The following is a 10,270-nucleotide window of genomic DNA, read 5'->3' as shown; positions in this document are numbered from 1 at the left end:
TACAGGAATTCCTTATAATCCTCAAGGGCAAGCTATAGTTGAAAGAGCACATCAAACATTAAAATTACAAGTATCCAAACTCCAACAAGGAATAAATAAATATTTGACTCCACATCGTATGTTACAGCATGCTCTTTTCGTTATCAATCATCTCAATATTAATGAACGAGGGCTAACTCCAATGATGAGACATTGGGAACAAAGACATACTCCACAGGTAATGGTAAAATGGAAAGATTTATTGACTGGTCAGTGGAGAGGGCCTGATGTACTTTTAACATCGGGGCGAGGATATGCTTGTGTGTTTCCACAGGATGCAGAATCACCGATATGGATACCAGATCGGCTCATCCGGCCTGCATCACAAAAGAAGATTCCCTCCGTTGGCCCATTCGACACCTGATTCTGGGTCGCCAGATACATCTGACTCATTGACTCCGAAAATGGCTGAGATAAATCCCTCATCTCCTCAACAGGCTCAATCCACCAAGAAGGCATCGTTTCCCACCTGGGATCAAATTAAGAAACTCACCTCAGAGGCGGAAACTTTAGTTTCTGCTGGAGGACATCAACCCACTCCTGAAGCATTGTTTTTAGCTATGCTAGCATTGCTTTCTTGTCAGGTGCCGTTTGCTAATGCAAATTTTTCTTATTGGGCTTATTTTCCTGATCCGCCATTATTGCATCTTGCTTCATGGGGATCACAAAATATTAAAGTTTTCACTAATAATTCTGATCTTATGGGAGGTATATCTGATTCATTAATACCTCACAAAACATCAGACAAAATAGATTTTGAAGGATTTGCAGACGATGTGCCATTGTGTTTCGTAGTAACAGGAGTTCCATTACCAGGTTGCCTTCCTATTAATTATAGAACTTTTTAAACTGATTCACCTATGGATAATATATATAAGAGAAACACATGGAATTTAGAATTTATATCATTAGGATATCATACATATAATGATACGTATATAAATCTTACTAATTCTTTTACTTTCCTCCTAGAGGCATGTACTACAAAATTTTCTAATAGAGATATATATTGGAATTCTATAAATAGTAAACATGGATTTCCAAAATGGATTGATTGTGGCTTTAACCATAAAGCTACAAAATTCTCTCCTGTACAGTCTAACATAACTATTTATGATTTTTCTGTGTCTTCACCTAATTATAATTACAGAGATTATTTGAAAACCAAAACTGCTAATTTTACAGGACTTGACTCCACAGGAAGTAGTATACATAGATGGTTTACTCCTGGCTGGGTTGCTCCTATATATCAAAGTGCTTTACCTAAACATAATAAAACAGTTTTATATCTAGATTTATTTAGGCTTTTGGCTGCTACAAATATGATTCTTTTTAAAAGGCCTTTAGAAAATAAGACAGAATCTTTAGCCTTGAGAGCATGCGTTAATACACCATACACTTTGCTATTAGGACAATATAAAGACATTAATAATTCTGTTACTGCAGATTCATATCATATTAGTTGTAAAAGTTGTTTATTAACTAATTGTATACATTCTGGATTGCCCAAGAATTATACTGTGTTCATGATTGTGTATCAGCCTTCGTATGTCATGATTCCAGTAACATTAACTGAAGAATGGTATGATGATTCTGGCTTGCAGGTATTAGTTAAACTTAATGAACTCATAAGACCAAAAAGATTTGTTGCAGCATTAATATTAGGGATCACAGCATTAATTAGTATTATGACTTCTTTAGTTGTTTCCTCTACAGCTTTGGTGCAACAAATTCATACTGCTTCACATGTTAATGATCTTGCTCATAATGTTTCCACTGCTTTAGCAATTCAAGAAAAGATAGATAGAGAACTAGAAACTAGAATTAATGCTTTAGAAGATACAGTACTATATTTGGGAAATCAGGTACAAAATATAAAAACGCAAATGACCACTAAATGTCATGCACGTTTTAAATGGATTTGTATTACTCCATATAGCTATAATAATACTTCAGAACCATGGGATAAAGTAAAAACTCATTTACAAGGCATTTGGCATAATACTAATCTTGCTCCAGACTTACACGCATTACAAAATAATATAAAAGCAATAAGTCATGAACCATTGAATTTACCTTTTGGCGAAAATTTGGCTGAAAGTTTACGGCGCTCTTTAAGCAGCATTCATCCAACTGTTTGGTGGTCAGGGCTGATTCACATTGGGGTTACTATTTTCATAATTTTAATCATAAATTATCATTTTTCCAGTCATATTCAGAGTGATTCTTTCGTCAATCAAGCGTCTACACACACAACTTGAGACATTTAAATTAAAAAATAAAAAAGGGAGAGATGCCGCGTCCTCTTTCTACCCTACTGCGTGACAAGGTCCGGAGATGCAGACAGAGGCTTCAAGGAATGCATCGTCAACAAAGAGGACGTGGCATGTGTTTAGGGATAATTGGTTTCTTAGGAACGATCCTATTAACAGGGGGAATTTGGGTAGCACAAATTCTAGTAAGTGTAAACGCTGTACAAATAGATTTCCTTAAAATTGGATCTGAGGAAAACATAGTAAATTCCCCACGTATGGAATCAGCTCCAGTCACCCTGACGTGTCCAGAAAGTGTAAACCCTTTATTTGAACAATTATTAAGAGAAATTCCTTTTGACGCGCCTCTTAAAGATGTTATGAACAAATTACAACAAGCTGAATTATTAGAACCAGCTTATACTCCTGTTCCCACGCAGTTAGTAGAAAAATTAGTAAAGGATAAGAAATTTACTCTTATCATGACATACGGAGGCTAATATACAATCATGAACACAGTAAGCCTGTGCCTACTATGGAAGGGCCTCCTTTTGTGGCCTACTGGATAAATGGAAAACTCTGGTATCCACCTAGGGGGGCTAATAGTATGAAAAGATTACCTGATCCTCCTTTGCCTTATACAGGAGCTTATAATGAAGATAGCATACGTATAGTGAATAAAGATGGAATTCATGTGCCTTATAGTAGTTTAAGTTTTATAGAAAGGCTGACTAGATCAGGACCTCCTTGTTGCTTAAAAAGCAAAGGAACAAAAACTTAGCTTACAAAAGCAGCTTTGTAAAACTGATTTTTATAAATATTTTCCTCAATACTGCACCAAGGAAGCTTTTGAACAGCTATGAGAAAGGTTCAGCTCAAACTTTAGATATAGCATAAATCAAATAGCATTTAAAAGATTTCTTCAGGCAGAAAGAACAATGTCCGCCCACAAGCCAATACTTGCTGTTATGAATACCTCTATCTAACACCTTTACTTAAGTCAAACTGTATCTTATGTAATAGATATAAGAATTAAAAGTTTAGATTGTTCCATCAGGTAGCTCTGTTCTAATGACTGAGAAAAGAATGTACTAGTTAATCATGAATATTAACAATAATATACTCTATAAGATTTTCTTCTTCGCTTAACCACCGAAATTTAACTCCCTGCTCCCTTAACCACAAAGTATAATCAAATGCTAAAATAGAAAGTATAAGAGTTGTATTCAAATCACAATAAAACAGAACAGTGTCACACCGCCTCTGAGTTGTGTAGTCAACTGTCTCCTGTGCCGACGCCAGAGACCAGCTTACGGACCCTTCTCTGCACTAGGCACGCCTGACATCCTTCCACATAAAAGGTACCCTTTTATCCTAAAAAAGCCTGAACCAACTTGTCCACTGCCACACAGCTCGTCAGAGCCCCAGACCGAAGACCGCCCGCCGTCCAGCCTGGATCGTCTCCCCTGCACCCTCACTCCCTTCACAAAGCCCCTTAATCTGCTGGCAGTGGGTTGGAGGAGCTCTGAGAAAGAGGCTGAAAGAGAAAACTAGATTAACAAGACTCTCCACATCTAGTTAATTCACACGAGCAAAGTCAGGTTGAGAAACAGCGTTGGTGGGGGAGGAGGCCAGGCTGCCACAGTGCGGGCCCCCCACCAAGGAGCAGCAGCAGTGAGGGCGGAAGGGGCGGCTTGGCGAGGTTGCCCAGTGCTGCCCCAGCAAAGCCCTCCCTCCTCCCCACCTCTCCTTCCCCCCTCCCACACCCCTGTCCCTTCCCCGTTCCTCCCAGAGCCCTCTGCCCCTCCGTGTGACCCCCTGCTCAGACTGCCAGTGTCTGACCCAGCTGGTGGATACACCTGGCAGGCCTGGACTGACCCCCTGAGGACAGATTCTGCCACCGCCTGGGCGGGGGTGGGGGTGACAATTCTGGCTCTGGGTCTGTCTCCCTCCTGCATGTCTGCTGACCAGGACCTCCAGGGCCTCCTTTTCCTCCGGCCACCCCATGTGGTCCTCTCCGTAACAGCAGTTAGAATCAATGCTGATGCGGGACCGATTCGGTGACACCTTCTGTGGCTGGGACAGGTGGTGTCCTGTGACCCCCGAGGATGGCAGCTCAGACAGATACAGCCCTGCCGAGCCGTGTGTGTGTGTGTGTGTGTGTGTGTGTGTGTGTGTGTGTGTGTGTGTGTGTGTGTGTGTTTCCCTAGGCCTTGGCAGCCCCTGTCACGACCTCAATGCTCTGGAAAATCGGGTAGGTGACGTTTTTTCACATTCTTAAACGTCGCATTTAAATAGCTATTATCATTTAGGAATGCAGACTTTTTCCATTAGAATAGTCTTGCCTGAGCAAGAGGCTAAAGGTAAATTTTACCTGGCACGGAAACACTCAGCTGTCTGGGCATCTTTTGTTGTGGAAAAATCCCAAAAGCTCCAAAAGCTCCAAAAATCAGACCATCGAAAATCCAAGCAGTAACCCAGAGAGAAAGAGAACTCAGTTTATTACACCAGAGCTTCCAGAAGAGCTAGTGCTCTGAAAATCTGGGCAGTGAGCTTAGGGGCAATTTTGCTTTTATACCCGCGTTGTCACAGTTGGCGCGGGCTGATTCACAGACCCCTGACATCGCTATGGGCTACGGGCAGTTACAGAGCATGGGATTTTTCAAACAGGCACTAAGGCAATACATCTTAAAGGGGAGGGGAGACATCTGTCTAAACACTAAAAGCAATAGATCTTAAAGGGAGGGTGAGTTCTCAGTGGACCCTGAGATCTTTGGCCTATGCAGCAAGCATGTTTACAGAAGCAGAACAAAGGACTGATTAGAAGTGTTGGCCATTTAAGTGGGAAATTCCTCTTCGCTTTCGGGACCTCATTGCACGATTACTTCCAAGGGTGATTTTAATAAAACAGGATGGGCTATGACATTGTCTCACGAGATTTCAGGTCGCCCCTTTCTCTGAACTGGCTGTGTGATCGATGCAGGAGAGCACTGTGTTTGTTCAGCCGGCAGCCGGCACCGTGACTGTGGGGGTGTGGGCCCTAGAACCTGCAGGTGAGCAGCAGCCACAGGAGGGAGGGGAGGCAGGTGCTCCAGGTGGGGTGGACATGAGGACAGGCACAGGGCTGGGAGGGCAAGAGTGTCCGGAGGACGGCAGAGAGTGAGGACTGCGGTTTAGGGTGCAGGGGTGGATAAGGGCTTGGGGGAGGATGAGCTGGTCAAGGCTGAGGCTGGTAGAAATGCAGGGGTGGCCTAGGAGGAGCCACAAACCCAAGCTGAGCACCACTGGGCAGGTGGGGGTGGAGACAGGGGCGGGTTTGCTGTCTGGAGAGAGGCTAGATCAGTGCCAGGAGGAGACCAGGAGGCCAGGACAGAGGTCGTTAGGTGGCCTGAGCTGAGAGGGGGCTGTCAGGCTGGAGGACACGCTGAGGGTGGGGCTTTCCTCCTGGGAGAAAGTTGTGACACACAGGGCAGCACTCGGCTGTGCCCCAAGGGGCGGGACGACGGAGGAGCCCAGAGTCTAGTCCACACGCCCTGGGCCCTCACCTGGGGCTTGGCTGTCCTTCCCCTTCCTAAGCCCCGCCTCCAGGGAGTGGGGGATAGAGAAGCCGGCGGCCTCTCACCCAAGCGGGGACATTGCAGCCTCATCTCCTGGGCACGGGGACTGTACCAGCTTCCGTCACCTTGGACAGCTCGGTGTCTGCTACAGTGACTGGGCGTGAGAAGGGGAGTCAAGGGCAGAGAGCAGGGACCAAGTCATCAGGTGAGAGCCCACGATGGCCGCCCCCTTCCTCTCTGGGTCTCTCCTCCCCCCTGCCCCTCCTTCCACCCTGCCCCGCACCCCCCACTGCCCAGCCTCCCGATCTTCAAATGTTGGAACTAGACAACGCCTCCACGGCCTCTCTTCACCATTTACAGGGGCTTCGGAGGGAAAAAGGGGGTGTTCCAGGCGAAGGGGAAGGAAGAGCAGGGCCAGACCGAGATCCGCTTCCCCAAGGCGGGGTCCGGAGCTGCCTTGGGTACTATGCTCATGAACAAAACTATGCATTCCGTGTCTTTTGAAATTCCTGGGGAGCCCAGTGCCGTTCTCTGAACGTGCAGCCAGACTCAACCGACCTTTGTCCTCAGGTCAAAGACCACGTCCACAGGTCACACAAAGGGGAGCGAGCATGTGAGCCCCGGCTCTCTAAAGTGGGGAACTGCATGTCCTGCTAGAGATCAGTCAGGACCCAGGAGACCCCACCCAGCTCACCGAGGCGGCGGCGACAATGGACCAGGAGATGGAGGTGTGGCAGCAAGAGTTCCAGGAGCTGATCCAGGCAGAGAAACCCTGGGACCAATGGACCCTGAAGCTAGACAGACGCCTGACTCCCAATCTCTTGCAGCCATACTGGAAACAACACCAGCAGTCGGTCTTTGCCAGGTGAGGAGGGAATGCGGTGGTATATATACCTTCCAGAAAATGCTTCCTTATTTCTTACTGTGTCTACTTGTTACTTTTCTTGTTCTGCTCCACGCCTGTAAACTGAAGATTACGGGAGGTAAGGTGGCCACTACCCAAGAACGTTTCGCTTCATTCAAGGTGGTTTTCATTTTTATAATGAAACCCAAAACAACGGCAGGACTGCGCACGGGTGTGGGCAAATGCCTAGATTCGGAGAAATCAGGCTGCAAGGGGTGACCGCAAAGGGAAGGGGAGGGATGGTCATGACTTTGCTCGAGCACAGGAGAGCTGGGTGAGCAAGGCTCGGCGCATGCGCCCCTGTCTTGGGAGACCTGAAGCTCATGAGGGAGGCCCCTGTGCACTGAGGAGACTCCCTCCCCCAGGAGGGGGCAGAGGGCAGGGGGAGCTGAGCCACTCGCATCTTAACCACTCTACTCCAAGCTAATGGAATCCTTTTAAAATAAGACCCTTAGAATCATCCAAAGTCTCACCCTCTCTTTCCCAGGTGGGAAAGCAGAGGTCCAAGGATGGGGGTCACCCCCTGCACACAGGGTGGGGGCCTGGGGCTCTGTCCCAGGACTGGGGAAGGGACCTGCTCTCTGCCCACTGCCCCGTCTCTGGGAGAGGGTCTGTGGAGAGGAGACAGCTCTCCTCACTACTTGGAGTTGTCCCAGGCCGGGAACTGGCGCCAGGAGCATCTGAGCAAAGTCTCAGCGCTCCTTTATTTGTTTGTTTGTTTGTTTTTGGTTTTTGTTTGTTGTTTTGGGAACTTCGAATTCTGTGCTGGCGCACCAACAGAGAAGCGTGACCCAGAGTGGGGGCAGGGCCCCGCGGCTTAGAAGAACAGGGCCCAGGCCCCTTTGCACCTCTCGACTCCCCAACTCTCTGAATGACTTCCCAGCAGGGTCATCTCCCCCGCGGGGGTCAGAGCAACTTGGCATCTTCCCTTCATTTCATCCTCACGTTCACCCCATCCTGGGACGCAAGAATCAAGATGCAGGAGGGAGGCTTGACTGACTCCTTCCCATGCCCCTCTGCTTCCCCGGCCCAGACTCCAGATGCCCCTGCATCAAGTGAGACAAGGCTAGGTTTGGCCGCTATAACAAATAAACCCTGAAATATCAGAGACTTAATCTAACACATGACACCAAGTTCACCAAAGCACAGGAGGAGAGAGCCAGAGCATCTTCCAAGGGCTTCTGTGCCCGTTCCGGAAGTGGCACGTATCCCTCGGACCCACGTCCGATTAGCCAACTAGTCACATTGCCCCAACCTAACTGCAAGGGGGCTGGGAAATGGCAGGGAACGCATGGATAATTCGGTGGCTGCTAAATGTCTCTGCCAGACTGCAGCCCTCTGCTCTCCCACAATGCCTATCTCGGGTGCTGCCATGTGCTTCCCTGCCTTCTTCTCTCTCTCCATCCATCCTGACATGTATTTGTCCAACTATCTTAGCTCAGAAAATGGCCCTTCTCCCTGCTGAGTGAAGTGTCATTCTCTTGTACTCTATCTGAGGCCAGAGGCAGTGAGGACTATGGAGTTTTTCGGGCCACTTTGAACAACGAATTGGGACGGAGAAGGGCAAAGAAGGGAGAGCTGGACCTGATCTGCCCGTAACACTGGCAGACCGAGGCAGGCCTGGAGGAGGGGCCTGAGCAACTGAGAGCGAGGCACTGTTTTCCCTAGGACGCCGGACCTTGTAGGGCCCCTCGTTGACCTGTGGGTCTCTGACTTACTGTCTTAGTCCTTTGAGGCTGCTATAACAAATTTTTGAGCCCAGACTGGGAAGCTGATAAACAACAGAAATTTATTGCTCACAGTTCTAGAGACTGGAAGTCCACAATCAGAGTGCCGGCTGGTCAGCCGAGGGCTGTCTCTGTGTCACAGACGTCTCATTGTGTCCTCACATAGCAGTAGGAGCTAGGGAGCTCTGTGGGGTCTCCTATATAAGGGCACTTATGCCATTGGTAAGGGTTCCACCCTCACGACCTAATCATCTCTCAAAGGCCCCCACCTTCTAACACCATCACCTTAGAGTGTTAGGATTTCAACGTATGAATTTGAGGGGGATGCAAGTATTCAGACTATAGCACTTACCAACCCCCTACCCCTTGTATGTATTTGTGGAGGTCAATTCAGGGTCCTTGGGGGCTGATTTAATGGATCCTGTTGCCCACAAATCTGCATCTGGAGTCAGGAAACTGGAGTTTCTTGTCTTGCCTCTCATATCCACTGAGTCTCTAGGCATGACAAAGTCGCCGCATGCGCCTTATCTCTAAAACGATCACACTGGACTTAGAAGGTGCCCAAGATCCCTTTCAGCTCCGACGGCTTGTGATCTGCTATCTTCGTGATGAGATTCCTGTGGGTCACGGAGCACATCGGTGGCACGGTGGAGACAGGAGTGAGGGGCTCAGGAATTTCTTCCCCGACTAACCCATGACCCCAGTCAAATCATGTCTCTGTGTGGCTGGTCACGCCTTCTTCCCTTGGCCATATTGAGCCAAGCCGAGGGTTCCGTTTTCTGTCTCCACAGATTCCAGTGCTCCCGGTGCTCTCGCAGCTGGGCCTCTGCCCAAGTTCAAGTCCTTTTCCACATGCACTGGAATAAGAGGACATCCATGGGCCAGGTGAAGATGCGGGTCTTTGCCCAGAGGTGTCGGAAGTGCTCCCAGCCTTCATTTGAGATTCCTGAGTTCACAGAAGAAAACATCTCAAGGATCCTGAACAACCTGGTGTCCAAAATTCTGAAGGAATGCTACGGAGAAAGATTTAAGTCGATGGAGGAAATCCCTACCATCAAGGACTGCCCCCTTAAAGGGGCACATGACAGTGACAACTGCGAGGCGTGTCTGCGGGGCTTTTGTGCTAGGAGGGGGTTAGATCTGGCCACACAGTCACGGACTTCCCCATCATTTTTCTCAACAAGCTCATCTGAAGAAATCTCCAGCTCTACGCCTTCTCCCACGAGGAGCAGCACCACAGAGGATTCAGTGACAGGAAACACCCAGATGAAGAAAGAGGAGGCATTACACAGGCCAAGAGCAAACTCCAACCACCAGGGGCAAAGTATAATCCAGGTCTCCACCTTAGGTGAGGATCTATATTCCCACATAGCCCAGAATCTCACACACAGGAATGTGGTTGTTTGCTGCTGTGCTATAATCGTTCTAATCCTAATCGTGGTGGTGGTGGTGATTGCTGTAAAACTCACTAACTGAACCTCAGAAGCATGATGTTAAGTTTAAAAAGTCAGACATACGAAGTCATATATTCTATGATCCCATTGATGTGAAATGTTCAGAACAGGTAAATCGGGACACAGGAATTGGATTGGTGGCTCCCTGGGGTTGGGGAGAAGTGGGGAAATGAGAGCGACCACTTAATCTTGAGGGTTTTTCTAAAAGGAGGGGGAAGAAGATAGAGCTGGTGGTCACACGACACTGTGAATGAGCTAAATGCCACTAAATTGCTCAAACGGTTAATTGAATGTGAATTTTCATGGTTAATTGAATGTGAATTTCACCTGAATTTGG

At 47.6% G+C, this 10,270-nt stretch overlaps 1 protein-coding gene and 1 long non-coding RNA gene across 2 annotated transcripts in view; both read left to right on the top strand.

Moving 5' to 3' along the window:
- The window catches only part of LOC111738089, a 5,771-nt gene extending 3,431 nt beyond the window's left edge, over positions 1-2,340 (top strand). Inside the window, exons 2-3 of the long non-coding RNA XR_002779677.1 lie at positions 314-623; positions 2,249-2,340. This is a non-coding gene — a long non-coding RNA (uncharacterized LOC111738089). The remainder of the gene's footprint in view (positions 1-313; positions 624-2,248) is intronic.
- A 4,218-nt stretch (positions 2,341-6,558) lies between these two features.
- Positions 6,559-9,955, top strand: RTP3 (receptor transporter protein 3). The gene is made up of 2 exons (XM_011357466.1): positions 6,559-6,713; positions 9,271-9,955. Exons 1-2 carry the CDS (start codon positions 6,559-6,561, stop codon positions 9,953-9,955), a joined length of 840 nt encoding a protein of 279 aa, XP_011355768.1.
- The last annotated feature ends 315 nt before the right edge of the window (positions 9,956-10,270 follow it).

The sequence above is a fragment of the Pteropus vampyrus genome, unplaced genomic scaffold, assembly GCF_000151845.1.
Source record: "Pteropus vampyrus isolate Shadow unplaced genomic scaffold, Pvam_2.0 Scaffold35, whole genome shotgun sequence".
NCBI lineage: Eukaryota > Metazoa > Chordata > Mammalia > Chiroptera > Pteropodidae > Pteropus > Pteropus vampyrus.
The sequence above is the reverse complement of the archived record's forward strand: the minus strand, read 5'-3'. Positions and strand labels throughout refer to the sequence as shown.

What these genes read in the sequence shown, in the direction of transcription:
- RTP3 (XM_011357466.1), top strand. Translation starts at nt 6,559, where the DNA reads ATGGACCAGGAGATGGAGGTGTGGCAGCAAGAGTTCCAGGAGCTGATC. An exon ending in CAGCAGTCGGTCTTTGCCAG is followed by an intron (nt 6,714 to 9,270) that starts GTGAGGAGGGAA and finishes CTGTCTCCACAG; the next exon opens with ATTCCAGTGCTCCCGGTGCT.